The 16,392-nt window shown below is 40.0% G+C and overlaps 1 protein-coding gene across 5 annotated transcripts in view; it reads left to right on the top strand.

The window, feature by feature from the left end:
• The window catches only part of DLGAP1 (DLG associated protein 1), a 781,984-nt gene that overhangs the window by 537,752 nt on the left and 227,840 nt on the right, over positions 1 to 16,392 (top strand). For all 5 annotated transcript variants that reach the window (XM_075585285.1, XM_075585286.1, XM_075585289.1 and 2 more), the window contains exon 5: positions 12,674 to 12,851. In XM_075585285.1, coding sequence (XP_075441400.1) covers positions 12,674 to 12,851 — 178 coding nt within the window. The remainder of the gene's footprint in view (positions 1 to 12,673; positions 12,852 to 16,392) is intronic.

The raw sequence follows: 16,392 nt of genomic DNA, 5'->3' as shown, positions 1-16,392 counted from the left end.
TGGAAGATTGCAAAGGAAAAGCATTTTACCCTGAAAGAGGGCACATATATTGTTGTGAAAGGCATATTTATTCCTAATGCCAATAGCAATGGATCCGCTACTACTGTTCCGTGTGAATCGATACCTGCTGCAATATCTGCACCCTCCATTCCTGAAACCCACATTGTACAACAACAAAAGTACTATGATTATGTACCAAGCCTTTCAGCTGAAAATGCATTGGAATGGGAAACCGAAGAAATGAACCTACCTCCCGACCAATTGTTTGAAGAAAGCAGTGGCGATTCCTATGAGCGCTTCATGGAGGAGATGTGTGTCATACTGGATTCAGCGGGTGGGTCAAGCGTGGATGAAAATGCCTTGCATTTCTGGAGCGAGCAGTTGCAGCCAGACGAAGAGTTAATTCTAGAAGAATGGTAAATATAACAACCGTTATGCGTTGACTGTGCGTTTAAATGTTTTTTTTTTTTTTTTTTTTTTAACCACCATTTTCCCTTTCAATGCGTGGATACAGCGTAACATTGCAGACTGCATAACATGTAGCGATCACAAAGAAATTGTTGCCGAATACAATATAGTATAACCTGAAAGAGTAGTACACATTGCTGACGGAATAAATATACGTACTTTCCTATCCCTTTAACCATATTAGCAACATTTTAACATAACTCTAACACATACCTGTTTTGTTATCATGCAACATTTAAAAGCGGGTCCACCACGTATGACGTGGGACCCTTGTCATGGCCCAAGGCGTCCTTAAAAAGGATTACGGATGTAAGTCCCGCCCCCAAGCGACGTGCGCGCCTCAAAGCCTATTGGCTGTCATGTTTTGTTATAGTAACGGTAACTGCAGTGTGTCATGTGTGCGGCTCAGTGTTTGTAGCCGTAAACTGGGCGTTAGCCGAATGTTAATTGAGTGGGAGGAGTGTTAGCGTGCGTTTCACGCTGGTTTAACATGACGTCACACGTATTGCATTTGCGCATTGTGTTATCGGCCGTCTTTTCTGTCCAAACACGTCTGTTTCAAAAGAATACAGATGTACTCGTTTAGAACGAATGTAGTTTCGTATTGATTGTATTTGAAATAAAGATTTTATGTTTAATGGTATTTTCAAGATGTATTGAACGCACAACGTACGCTTTGTTTTGCGCATGCGCTAACAGTTAGTGCAGCCAAGCGTGAAGTGCGTGCGCACACTAAGATGTGCGCGCACATTTTTCAGTATACAGGCAACGTTCACATCATATACATAGTTATGCCTGCTACAAATTTAAAGAAACATTACATACTGATGTACACTTGTAGTTCTAACATATAAGTGAGTGACGTGTGTATGTACACAATCATATAGAGCTGTGTAATGCGTTGTCACGGATACATATATAGTAAGGTGCCATATTTGACCATCATGTGTTTGCTGTATTTCAGAGATGTCGGGGAAGATACAATCGGATCAATGTATGATTTCAGAAGAGTCTACCTTTATATGAGATGATTGTGAGGAGGAGCCACCGACTACTATACTACATATGGAACTAATTTTATATTGCTTGCAGCGCTTATTAACAAACAATAAAAAAATGTGATACCCTTATGCCTATATTGCATAAGCACTTAATTAACATAATGATGTTGCAAAATAGTGCCTCATGAATTTTTATTGAGTGTTCTTTAATGACTACTATCATTTTATGGCATGGTGTGTTTTATATATAACAACCATTCCCACTCTGCTAACACATTTGTGTATTCTATTGTGTAATGGAACGTATGACTGTCGAAACTATGTAACAATAATAATAAGAATAATAATAATAATTATAATATGAGCATGTTCATGTATAGCGCTGCTAGTTGTACACAGCGCTTTACAGACACATTTTTCAGGCTGAGGTCCCTGGCCCGTGGAACTTACAATGTATTTTTTGCCGCCTGAGGCACAGGGAGATAAAGTGACTTGCCCAAGGTCACAAGGAGCCGACACCGGGAATTGAACCAGACTCCCCTGCTTCAAAATCTCAGTGCCAGTGTGTGTCTTTACTCACTGAGCCACTCCTTCTCCCAATGTAAAGGACACTTACAACCAACTAGCCATTTCTTGTTAAAAATCTCTTGTTACATGGGTATGTTGATAAAATTGTTTGGGACTGTAGCAAATAATGTTATTGGCCAGATGTTGTGGTCCCCTACAATGCATGATGTTCTGATTATGACATCAACATCATGTAATGAAGTACGTTTCTGTGTATATTTCATTAACCTAACTAACTATAGTTTACTGTGTTTATTAAACGTTCTAAAAATACATAGTATAGTCAATATGATGATATAAGCTACCATAATAAAGCTGGTGTTATCATTTGTCGGTGTTATACATGGATCCTACACAAATTGATACAGACACAAACAGTTGTCTTACAAAGTGTGTCTATGCTAATGTGCACGTGATTGACGTTACAATTGTGAGAATACTTGATAATTATCATCATGATAATGATGAAGTGACGTGATTTATATTGCAAAAATATTACCAACATTGTCATATTGGTAAATTATAAATGCTAAATGACAGTAACATTAGCGACAAATTTGTCTTCTCTGTTAACAGTTTAACACTTGGTACATGTAGGACACATCCACACACGTGTGACTTATACATACACATGTCACAAATTTAAATTAATGTTGACTATTAATTCCTAGCATTACAAAATACCAACATTGCTAAATATAAGATGTAGTACGCATTGTTGTGATTGCAGGCATTCATGCATGGAGTTTTATGATCAGTCAATTTCATCCGTGATGAATGATCTCCCGTAAGTAAAGAAATAACTACAGTTATCCCCTTGTCTCCAAACACCTCTATATTACATTAATGGAATTTATAAGGAAACATACATAAAATGTGATGAAATGGGAGTAATCATTTTCTAATACAATGCACATGAAAGCTCAAGAGTAGCTAAATGCATATACATGATACAGAAAGTACATATATGTAACATTTGTGTTTAAACCAATATGTTGGGTTTTGACTTCAAATAATTATAGGAAGATTGATGTAGGCACATCTTATGAGAGATGTCAGCACATATACATACCATGATCAGTCATACTGGAGATATACCTATAATGCAAAGGAACAATATATAAATTGCAAACATTGACATGCCATCTTCAGTACCGTAAACAACACAGCAAAGTGTGTATTTGGTGTTAAATGTGCAACACCATGTATATTTCATGACATTCAAAATGTAAATCAGGCTGGTGTACACATCATATGGATGTACATGTTACACTGCACCAATAACATTGTATGTAAGCATACTAGAAGCATGAATGAGTATGGGCATAATATGTGTATTGTGTTAGCATAAGGAACAACACAATGCTAAAATATTAGTGCTTTGTTACCCCAGTTTTATTCACATACACACAACTAAAGTACAATTGAAGAGGGATTATATAACCTGTGCAACAATAACATACCGGTGCCACATCCCTTTGTGCACACAGCAGAGAGAAGAAAGGTGTGCAACCCATATTCATCTGTGTCCTACCAGAAGGGTATATAAAAAAACATTATTGTTAAGATAACATAATGTAAGTATAAAAGTAGAACTTGGAACATATATGTTTTTACTTACAAGAAAAAAATGAATTGATGAGATTCTGGCGTGTCTGGCCACCACTGGCTGTTTGTTCATTTTCAGCAGCTACATGGGTGGGATGCTCGTCTACCACAGGCTCAGCTAGGTCTGACTGTACATTGTGCCTCAGTGCAACATTGTGCAAAATGCAACAGGCAAGGATAATATCAGACACTTTTTGAGGCTTGTATAGAAGAGCCCCACCAGTTCTGTCCAGACACCTAAATCTGGTCTTGAGTAGGCCAAATGTCCTCTCTATAACAGATCTTGTAGATATATGGGCTGCATTGTACCTGTCCTCTGCTTCAGTTTGAGGGTTTAGCACCGGAGTCAAGAGCCACGGCCTAATTCCGTATCCTGAGTCACCTATAATGAATGGAGCACACATAAGCTGACATTAGTGATCAAATTGTACAATGCCAACATTCCTAAATAAAAATGTGTTTTGTGTTAGAACATGTAAATGTGTACTCACCCAGCAGCCAACCATGTTCAAAATGTCCCTCTTCGAACGCATGGAAGACTGAAGAGTTCCTCAGGATGGAGGAATCGTGACTGGAACCAGGGAATTTGGGTACCACATGCATTATCCTCATCGTCGCATCACATACCACCTGTACATTGAGTGAATGGTAGTGCTTACGATTGCGGTACACATGCTCACTCTGACTAGATGCAATCAAAGCAACATGTGTGCAATCGATTGCACCCAGCACACATGGTATCCCTGCTATATTATAAAAGCCAGTCCTGACTTCCAGCCACTCTGTCGCCTCTGTAGGAAAATGAATATAATTCCTAGCGCGTCTATTGAGTGCATAGAGAAACTGGGTCAAGGCCCGCGAGAATGTAGATTGCGAGACCCCGCCCACTATGCCCACAGTTGTCTGGTATGACGCGGAAGCAAGATAATGTAATGAGCACAGCATTTTAACAAGCCCAGGGACTGCACGACCTCTGGCTGTGAAAAAATCTAAATCTCCCCTTATCTCCTGATAAAGAGCTAAGATTGCTGCTGAACTCAAACGATAGCGACTTACAATCTCCTCCTCACTCATCCCATCTAACAGGGTTCTCTCCCTGTACAGACGTGGACGAGGCACAACTTGTCTCCTCTGTCTTCTCCTCTGATCTCTTGTCCCTCTCCCTGTCTCTGTCGTATCTGCGTGACTGTCCCTGTCACTGTCCCTCGGTGTGTCCCTCCCTTGCCCTATATGATTCTCTTCATCATCAAGCATGTCATAGAAAAGAATGTTCCTCCGTCTCCTAAACAATCTCAACATTTTGAAATGAGTAGCTGTGAATGAGCAGGTAATGGGCGTCCTTTAAATAGGTATGTGATGATGTCAGGTGACATAGTAAAATGCAAGGTGTTACATTAACATAATAAAGTACTTCTGTGGCAAGCTGTGTGCTGTTGTTGTTATAAGTATTTGTTGTGTGTATTCTGCAGGGAATGATGATATTTGCCAATGATGTGACGTGAAGCTTTGTACAAAGATTGCTTGAAAATAAATAGTGTAATGTGCAATGCATGTAACACTTGTGAACGCAACAGTCAGTCATGTCATTAGACAAAAAGGCTGAGATTGACGTGGGAAAAGTTTTGTGTAACATGTGTAATTAGGCATGTTATTGTGACATGTTGACAACAATGAATAGTCGTGTGCATATGCATGCATTTCTGTAAGGAGGATAGTTGCTATAGAATGAGTTTACAAGGTGTCCCAATGCTGAATTACTGTACATGTGTGTATAAGTTAGGTTGAAGTGCTTGTAATGCTACGGTTACAATGTAAACATGCAATGTGATTGAGCGTCCAATAAGTGACGTCATGAAAATAGGGAGGACCCAAAAGTATATGTAAACATGAGAATTTAGATGTACATGAACGTTTAAAGATGCGTGACACATTACAAGCATTGTGTAATGTAAAGGAACATGAATATACTGTGTATGTGTGACATGTGTGACATGTGTAACATCATGTAAATAATTGTCGCTCAGTTCATAAAAATGTGTGATATGATGTGAGGTTCTCCTTTAAGAGTTGAGTATAGTATTTTCCCTTGGCACATCATCACATGATGAGTAATGTGACCCGCAAATGCTGACAACATGTAAAAGTATAATGTTATGCAAATAATACACGTCAGCTGTGACACAATGCAGGGAATGCCCCCACACTGTAATGCAAATGACGTTTGTATTGTGAGCAATGAAACGTAAACAGTACTATACTGTTATACGTCCCCGCTCCATTGACTCCATTGATGTACAGAAGATTTTTTTTTTCTAAGTGCCGTTCCGGCAGCCTTAGCGATCGTTCTCCCCTCCAAACTGCCAACTTTAGTTGGCGGGAGAAATTGGCCATAACATCTCAATTTCGTAGTGCCGATCAGGCCCGATAAGCTGTTTTTTTTTGTTGAATCCAGCCGATTTAAAAAAGTGGCGATCAGTGGCGAAAACAGGCTTATCGGCAGCCGACTGGCCATAACAAAATAATCGGCTCCGAAACCTGGCGAAATCAAGCACTTATCGGCGCTTACTGAATCTCAAACCCAATTTTGCCTATAAAATGGCGATAAATCCCTTATCAACGCTTACTGCATGAGGCCCTATGACAGAAACAAGGCGAGATCCAAGAAAGGATCTTCTTTTTAAAAAAATCCCCTTTTACAGTGCACTCTCAAACCCTCAAGACCAAGGAAGAATGAAAACACATCCACTGTGTTGATGGTGTCCCAAAACAATGATGTGCGAGAGTTACAGTATATGGCAAACAGGCTATCAGTACAGTCTCTTATCTTAGTCTATAAAAGAGGAAGGGGGAAATAAGTGTTCCAAGGGAAAGATGGAGGGATACCCGTGTGTGTGTGTGTGTGTGTGTGTGTGTGTGTGTGTGTGTGTGTTTGTGTGTGTGTGTGTGTGTGTGTGTGTGTGTGTGTGTGTGTGTGTGTGTGTGTGTGTGTGTGTGTCGTGTGAATTAAATGAAGTGCTGTTAAGTGCTAGGATGAATTGCCTGCAACGATTGAAAAAGTGGTAGGTGAGGGGCTGGGAAATTATGGCAGATCAAAAAGTATGGGAGACTCTGGGGGACAAATGGAAAAGAGATGTTCCTACTTTTCCAGACTCAGAATCCATTCTCTATTCATATTTTTTTTTTTAAATACACTCAATCACCACTTAATGCATCTTAAACTAGTGAAAAAAACCTTTGTTTCACCAATTTAGAAAATATAGACCAGGTGTAACAGGTGTGTACCCCCCAGGTTTAACTATTTTAAAGCTGCTTGTATATATTGCTTCTGAGAAATTAGTACAATGAAGGCCTTTGAGAACAGGACAATATAGTTCACAGGCAAAACCTTAAACAGAAACCTAAGAGCGGATTTTAAGCCATTTTAAAAACTACCTGTTAAAAACATGTTAATAAGCTAAAGAATGACTACAATATAAATACAAATCTATACTGGGAGACAGTATGCAATAAAACATTTTTACAACTGCCAAATTTTAAAATGTTCTTTTAAACCATTACACAAATAAACTAACATACAATACTACATAGGTTTATTTTAACCCTTATTATTCTTTAATTCTAAATCATTAACGATCAGAGAGTGACACACAAACACTTCACTCCACGACATGTACAGTAATAAGAAAACATGAATTACATGTCGTAATTTTCCTTCTCTTTTCTTATTTTAATTCATCGGAATACTTTCATATTAATACATTAATTTCTTTCAAACTACTTTAAAAACCACCTTTACATTTTAAATCCAAGCCATTTCTTTCTAGGTTAATGATTAACTTGCATGTCTCACAGACATGCAACTCCTTCTGTGTACCTTTCAGTGAAAAAGAGTGAGGGAAAGGGGGGCCACTAGTGCTGAAGCTATTTTCAAGACAGAGAGATAGCTGAATTACTTTTTTTCCGTTAATTGATATAGTTCTAAGAATTTTGCAACAACTTTGGAATTCAAAATACTGATTTTTCAAACCTAGTACTGGACTTCTTACAATTTAAATGTATTTGACATGTATAATTTCTTCCTTACATATCAAGACCAGCTTGTTCACAAGATCAAACTTTCTTTTAACTTTATCAAATGTTTATCTTTTATTTATCTTTTGTTCTTTCTGACCACTTATTAACGTGGTTCAGAGTACCCATTTTAATAACTACAGCAGATTTACATTTATCCTTGCAAAGACCTATTTTAATAGCTTCTATAGATTTACACTATCCTCACAGAGACCTTTTTTAATAGCCACTGTAGATTTATGCAATTCTCACAAACTACTACAGAATGATGCTATCCTCACGCAGAATTACCACACAGGATTTTCTGATCAGTACAGTCTCTTATTTTAGTCTATAATAGAGGAAGGGGGAAATAAGTGTCCCAAGGGAAAGATGGAGGGATATCCAAGTGTATGTATGTATGTATATATATGTGTGTGTGTCATGTGAATTAAATGAAGTGCTGTTAAGTGCTAGAGTGAATTGCCTGCAGCAAGTGAAAAAGTGGTAGGTGAGGGGCTGGGAAATTATGGCAGATCAAAAAGTATGGGAGACTCTGGGGGACAAATGGAAAAGAGATTTTCATACTTTTCCAGACTCAGAATCCATTCTCTATTCATATTTTTTTTTAAATACACTCGATCACCACTTAAAGCATCTTAAACTAGTGAAAAAAATCTTTGTTTCACCAATTTCAAAAATATAGACCAGGTGTGTACCCCCCAGGTTTAACTATTTTAAAGCTGCTTGTATATATTGCTTCTGAGAAATTAGTAGAATCAAGGCCTTTGTGAACAGGACAATATAGTTCACAGGCAAAACCTTAAACAGAAACCTAAGAGCGGATTTTAAGCCATTATTGTTTGGAGGGTTGACCCAATGGTTAGGTGAATTAAGCAGAGGGCATTTAATAATAACTTTCATACTGATCAATGTCGATGTACTTTCAGCAAGATAATGCATACTGAAAAACTGGACGACGAAAAAGCTCACCTAAAATTAGACCGCTAATTAATCTTAGAGCAATCACAGTGTAACACTGACAAACATGACACTAAACACCAACTAGTGTTATATTTGTCAGTGTTACACTATGATTGCTCTTTTTGTTTGTTTCTTTGTATGTGCTGTGAGACTTCATTCAAGATATCTGGATATGGATTGGATATCAAGGACTGGACATTTGTTTGGTCGGATTTCACCTTTGGTGATTTATGGGTTTTATATTAATGTAGGCGCCGGTTATATTTAAATAGGACAAATACACCTGACATTTAAAAAAATGAGATGATTCCCTGGTCAATGTCAGGTGGATGAAGATCTCAGAATAAGGTCTCTTTACTTGTTCCATGCTGTCCATACCGCCCAGAAACGTGTTCTAAATTTAATGAGAATTCCCTTCAGAGACCAGTTGAATAGAACACTTTGGGCCAGATAGACACAGCTTCGTTAACTCAGTGCTTATAACATACTGTTATCAAAATGAGTAAGGAACGTTATTTTACCTGAGGTTAACACGAATCCTCAAAGCTAATTATATGTAATAACAATGGCCAGTAGTAATCTCATTAACAAAGGCTTCATGGCATGTTAAGTTAGCACTGCGTTGGCTTTCAATAAAATACCTTGCATTAAGCCTGCCTTACCTAAAGGTGGTGTTAGCTCCCTTCAGATAATATGGATGTACGAAGTTAAATTAGTATATCTCCCAGGTATCTCAGGTGTGCTCCTTTGTGTGCACAGGTGTCTCTGCACGTGCGGTATAAAGCTGTGTTTGGAGGGGGAAGTACTCTCACAAAGAAGATTGTTTTATAATGTATAATGTGTACGTATTCTTTTTTTAGGATTGGTGGGGTGGCACGGTGCTTAATGAGGCCCTGCACTCTTCCACAAAGCATTTAAATTAAATGCCAGGAGATCGCGCATGGCCTCGCTACGTTCCCTTACCTGATCTCCGGCGGCTTCTGGCAATGCGGCGTCACATGATGTTGTGACGTCAGAAACACCGGTGACAAGGCAAGGGGGGGGGCGCGAGCAGGGGAAGAGCAGGCAGGGGGTGCAGACTAAAAGTTTGCGCACCACTGGAATACATCATCAAGCTATTTGCAATGCACAGCAAAACTTGTGTAATAATTCCCTCCTAATCTTTTGTATGAGAATATTTTCACTATTCAGGGCCCACGCTTTTAAACAGCTCGTCTTGGTATTGCCAGCAATAATGTATTGCTTTTGAGTTCACCCAGAGCCTGTTATTAAAACCATCCATCAATGAAATTTGTATTTTTATTTTCTGTTTTTACACTAGTTGGCCCCAAGCTTCAGAAAGCTGCATATCCATTATCCACGATAAAGAAAGCTTGAGCCCAGAGGCTCTCATTGCATTGAAACAGCATTTATAGGTTTGTTTTTGCCAACCAAGTAAGGTGGATAAAGAGATACAGTACATTCTATTTCAACCAATTCATCTAACCCAAAAAGAATTCAGACTACACTATGATACAGTACGATATGTTATACACATTGTTTGTTCCTGCAGGGGATTGTTTTCCTATTTTCACAATTGCTTCAGGAGATTGCATGTGGTTGTTATTGTATTACACCTACTATACAGTAATATGTGACACATCGAGAACAGGGAAAATCTGCAACTCATACTGTAACACAAAAGGAATGCTCATCCAGTTCTGAATAGGATAGTCGTATTAAGCCTGCATGATCATACTCCAGTCCTCTAGTACTGCAATCAGGAGTTTTTAGCATAAAGACAAATTTGTGTACATTGTATTTCCTATTACATTTAGGCTCTCACGCAGCAAATGACTACAAGTTGTTTTCATGCTCAGTATTACTTAAAGCAACAATAAAGCTTTTTTTTTGTTTGTTTTTCACATTATTGGAACCGGGCAGGTCCTCCAGAGCTGATCTGCGCTAATTGTAGCGCCGGGAACTCTACTGGTTTAATTGCTAGTGTTTTCTCTCCCTTAAGGGAAATTTAAATGGCTGCCAAATCTTGCAGGTCCGGCAGACCTATATGAAGCCCCAACAATCAATGACATTGTGGCTTCCTATTGGATGACCTCAGCAGTCATCTTTAAATGTCCAGGAAGAACATCGGCAACAAAACCATTAAATATCTCGAACCCGGGAGTCCCCAGAGCTAAAACTAACATGGTTCAGCTCCAGAGGACCTCCCGAGTCTGTAAACTAAAGTCAGTATACACAACGGATGGAATGACTGCTTCAATATTCAGTTATTCTTTATGGCCATCTACCACAAGCTAGGCAACCAAACCTTGTTCTATGTTCTGTGCAGTATCTTTACACTAGTCTTATTATGTCTGAAGAGCATTTTAAAATCCTAGTTCTATGCATAGTGTAGAGGCAACACAAAAACACACCAGATGGTGTCCAGTCAACCTCAATCTGGTAAAGGTAAGGTGCACTAGGGGAAATAACAGATACAGATATAACAGATATACATAACTGTAAGTAGGTTTTAATGGCTATGCACTTCTCTAACCCAGGCTGTGCTGACAAGCTGTGTAATACAGCAGGCACATGCTTATAGGGGTCCATGTTAAAATAGACGAAGTAAAAGGTGACACTGTGTGCTCATTTGTATGTAATTTCCCAGAATCCCTAACTCCAGTGGAAGCATTGTGTGCTGGGATATATTGGTGAAACGCTGGGTTGCAGATCTGTCTGACACATGTGAATGTGCCCACTAGTGATATTTTTATTTACTAAATAATGAAAAAAACAGCAGTTTTTTTAAGATTAGATTTATTGTTAACAAACATGTATTTTTAATAAATATTTACTCCTGTTGCCTATGGAGAGGATAGTGATGAGAAAGTATTGGAGGCTGCACCTCCTTCTCACCCCATTAAAAATGCAGTTCTTGGAAACAATAATTACCTTTACTAAAGAGGTCTGACTAAGGTTCATGGGCAAATTCCAAGTAATTGTTGTCTATTCAATGTGCAAGTTCTTCCGACATACCATGCAATTAAACATTGTGCATATTTAATGAAGCAATTAGATTTTATGTACTTAGACATGACGCATATTTAAATGAGTTTCACTGAGTTCAATTTTTCTGCATATAATTATTAGCTTAGTGAGTCAGACTTTGATAAATAGGACCCGATATGCAGTATTTGTGAGGAAGATGAAATACAATGTTTTCATCAAAACCAGAGGAGTATCCATGACAAGCAATATGGTGGTGAGCGATATAAATTACTATGCTGCATCATGCACATTAAAGTACATTAGATTAAACAAAATACTGTTCTTAATAAACCAATCCCATAAGAAATTTATTTTGTGTGCGGGTGTTGGTGAAAATTAAAAAAGCTGCTGGTTCCTAATACAGGTCGTACAGGGAAATAATTTTCCTGTATACCATCGTGGCCCATATTTACTAAGTTGTGCTATGCCGCAAGACACCTTCTAGCGTCTGAATACACCGTCCAGCCCATTCAAGTGAAGGAAGATGACTTGGGGCACAGCACCTCTTAGTGAATGTAGTGTAAAACACCCACTTTTTAAAGCAGCAAACCCCCACTTGTTTTATTTCTTTGCTGCTCTTTCTTTTCTTACAGGATGCTATTTTCAACTCCAAGGGCCACCCGGTTCCCCAGATACTTTCCAGGGAAGTTACCCGTTTTAAAACTCCCTGGTCCCACTTGCTGACAGGAATCCTATTGGATGCCCTTTTTAAATCCCCTGGGCAAACCATGAAGTAATGCAGAGTATCTCGGGAACCGTGAGTCTCATCGCTGAAAACAGTGCGGTTGAGCTCGGAAGATCCCTTGGTTTCCATTCTGTAAAAAATAAACATGGGCAGGAATGCTACTTCAAGACCAGGAACTTCTTACTGCATAACTCATTAACATTGTTTTAAAGAAATGAAATTGCAATCTGTGGTTAGAGGTCCCCTTTGTTCATTAATAATGTACATTATGTCATTGCAGAATCTCAAATGAGCACTCTCCAAAGCTTCAGATCCGGAGCCACAGTTACTTGAGGGCAGTAAGTGAAGTTTCAATCAACAGGAGCATGGACACCCTGGATCCTGCCACACTTCTCACGTCTCCTAAATTCCGCTCAAGGAATGAGAGCTACATGAGAGCCATGAGCACGATCAGTCAAGTGAGTAGTGTGCAATCCAGACTGTCATTACTACAGTATGTTTTACGGATGTTATATGTTCATGTGCCCTGTCACAGGAGACCAGAACTTATTATAGGGATCCAGGCACCAGACAGGAGAAAGCAGTTCAATAAAGAGTTTTTATTCCAGCCGAAGCCAGCAAGCCCAGTACAAAAACTCAAATCAGAGATATACTCACAAAAACAGGGAATACACTTCCAAGGCTTTACCGTGTTGCGCTGCCACTCCTGTGGAGATACAGACCACCCAGACCTCTCTGGTGAAATTCGCAGCAGAGCACTTTCAAAATCACTGCTCAATTAGTCTCCCAGCCTTGCTTTTCAGGTGTCTCTGGCAAAAGCCTCAGAGAACACAACTTATGGTCAGGGCCGGAAACATGCGTGAAAGGGAGAATGTTAGTGCTTTACATAGACCGTGGCCTACATCTGAAACTATGGAGGAGGCTGCCATCCAATCAGAACACGGATGCTACATGTGAGCCATTTAAAGCATGGATGCTACGTGGGCCAATCACAAAGCAAGCTACATAGGCCAATCAGGACTGTGGGTAATTAAAACTATCAAACCCCTGAGACCTGAGTCAGTTGGAGCTTACACTAAAACCCTAGGGTCCAGTTTCAGCCGGATACCTCCTGTGGAGATCGATGATTCAGAGTCTGAGCTGAACAATGGCCCTGCCCTCAGAGTCACAGTTCCCCAGGCCTGATTACACAAACCCTTCTGCCTCCAGTCCCAGCAATAGCCATTTTTCCACAGGTGGGCTGAACAAAGGGTTTCTCGGCCCTGCATGTCCAGAGACCTTTAAAACTAATTTTTATACTTGGAGTTACATTGCACACAGGAATAAAGAATACATTATTACATAGGATGCAAGGAGCTCCCAGGCATGGAATAACTGAGTAGCCCAGGGGCATGGTGGTCAGATGAGCCCAAGGGAATGACGGACAGAGGCCAAGGACCGGGCTTAACCTTTATTTTACTGGACCCCTTGCCATCACAGGCCCAACTACGAAACTCGTGCAAAGAAAGCACCATATTTTGAAGTTGAAAATGAACCCTTTTCTTTTAGTGGCATTATGATGTGATACATCTCGTGGTATTATTTGTCTCCCTCTAGTTAAATCTACATTAGAGAAAAGCATTGTTATATGAAGACAAAAGTAGGAAGCTGCATATAAAATTATTCTAACTGTGAAAGGGTTGCATAATGTATTATAAAAAGAAACCTGTATTGAATTCATCACAAAAAAATAAAACATTCTTTTAACAGCACTGGTATTTTTTCCATTGATAACCCAGTTTTGTGTCCTACTTTTGCAGCAGATAATACTTTAAAAATTACTCCCATATTAAGCTTCACTGCCTAACCAGTGCAAATGATTACTTCAGTACATAAGGCCAGGTCCCCGCTGGCTACTGCAGCGCCTGCTGTGGCGGACGCTGCAGGGACTAGAGCCACCCCACAAGGGGGCCGGCCCGCTGCGAGGGGGAAGCGCCATGCTGCGCCGAGAGAAACTCCTGCTCTCAAGACAATTGAGAGCAGGAGTCGCGACGGAGCGCTAGACCACGCCCCCGGCGGGTCAGCCAATGGGGGCGAACCTGCCGGGTGACATCACGGCCACGCCCCCATCACTCCCCCATCACGCACCCCGGCAGCTCTCTGCAGGGACGCGCCACCTGCCTCGCAGACGCGCGTGCAGCGCAGGCAGCGGGCCGCTGTCTAAGACTAAATGAAAATGCTTTAATAACAACTAACAACTTATCAAAAACATAGAAAAGGGGTAGAAAATACTATCTGACAATTGTACTTTAATGGAGGATGCTATTAGTCAGGGTGTAAACCCCTCTCGAGCACCTATGAGACCAAGAGGTAAGTATGTAGAAATCTATATAAATAGCCTGCTCAGTGAGTGAAATCCAGCAGTCCTGCTTAACCATATGAGCCACTGGGCACTTGGAGTAATAATAAATGGTATATAACCATAACTTATTAGGTAATGATGCTAATAATATGAGAGTGGTGGAGAGTATTTCACAGCATAGTGAAGCTTACACTCACAGCATCAATACCAGTCAGTTGCCCAGCGAACAAGCTCCAAGTGAACACATGTCATGTACAGCAGGAAGGCAAGCTCATTGACTGTTGGTGAAAATAACCAGCTAGTAGGGTCTACATAGATAGAACCAGGAGACTAAAAAGCACTACATTAAAACAGCTCTAAGTAGGAGACTGACAACATTGCGTGTCCAACGCGCGTTTCCCTCCAGCAAAGGAGATTCTTCAGGGACAAATTTTACTGGGGGAAGGAGGACTGAGCCCTTTTATACCCAAACAGTACCTTGATTGTGAAATTGATGATTCCCAGCTGTTGCGCATGCGCAGTGTGCCAGTATCCAAAGTTAACCCCATTAAACTTCAAAAACGCTAAATAAATGAGCTAGATAAGTGGCTGCACATTCAGGCATCAGAATGTCAAGTTGGTGTGAAAAACCGAGCGTTATTGTGGCTTCTATGGTTGCGTGGCGTTGATCGGCATAAAGAGAGTGCACTGCGCATGCGCGTGGATTTAGAGAATCCAGCTCATGCAGCCCGAACGCATTGCGCATGCGTGGACACTTAGAAGAACATTGCCATATTAAAGTCGATGTATTGGGCATGCGCCAGAACTTAGAGACTAATGCCCGATACCAATTGAAATGCGCATGCGTGCAAACTCAGGATTTGCTGCCAATAGTATCCAACCACATTGCGCAAGTATGAGGAGTTAGAAAGTATTACCAGCATTAGCCGACCCCATTGCGCATGCGTGGGCACTTAGAGATTTTGTCCTATGTGCATTCAAGCGCATTGGTCATGCGCTAGAACTTGGACACTGTTCCCAAGTTGCCCAATCAACCGCGCATGCGTGAGGACTTGAGGATTTACTACTACAATGATCCAGGCGTATTGCGCATGCGCACAGACTTAGAAAATTCATAGCTAATTGCTGTAGAAGTCCGTGCGTGTTGCGCATGCGTCAGGATTTAGAAAATAATCCCAAAATTGTCTGTCCATATCACGCATGCGTAGGCACTTAGAAATATTTATCTTATACACTGTCAAATGTTATTCCACATGTGTAGTGGCACTCTAGTTATTCACCCCCTCTGCCAACGCACATTGCACATGCATAAGCTTGGAATGAATGTAAGTAGAGCGCTGAAGTGTGTCAATAATCACTATCAGCCTATACCCTGAAAGTCAACAGATGCAAAGGTTATTATTAAACACATAACAGGTACTGATCTAGATAGGGGTGGGCAAGGGTCTGCAAAACCTTTTTAAACTAGTTGGTATAAAGAGTAATTGCACATATTAGATTGTATGTAATCCCCCATAATAATATATTGCTCAATGTGTCACGATTGAATGTAGTGATAAAAATTAATTAAAAGCCTGATAAATGTATATGTGTAAAGTATTTATAATCTGTACGAATTTAATTCTACACACATACACATCGTACACAACGTCTAAACC

Source organism: Ascaphus truei, chromosome 2, assembly GCF_040206685.1.
Source record: "Ascaphus truei isolate aAscTru1 chromosome 2, aAscTru1.hap1, whole genome shotgun sequence".
Taxonomy (NCBI): domain Eukaryota; kingdom Metazoa; phylum Chordata; class Amphibia; order Anura; family Ascaphidae; genus Ascaphus; species Ascaphus truei.
This window is presented reverse-complemented; position numbering and strand designations above follow the sequence as displayed.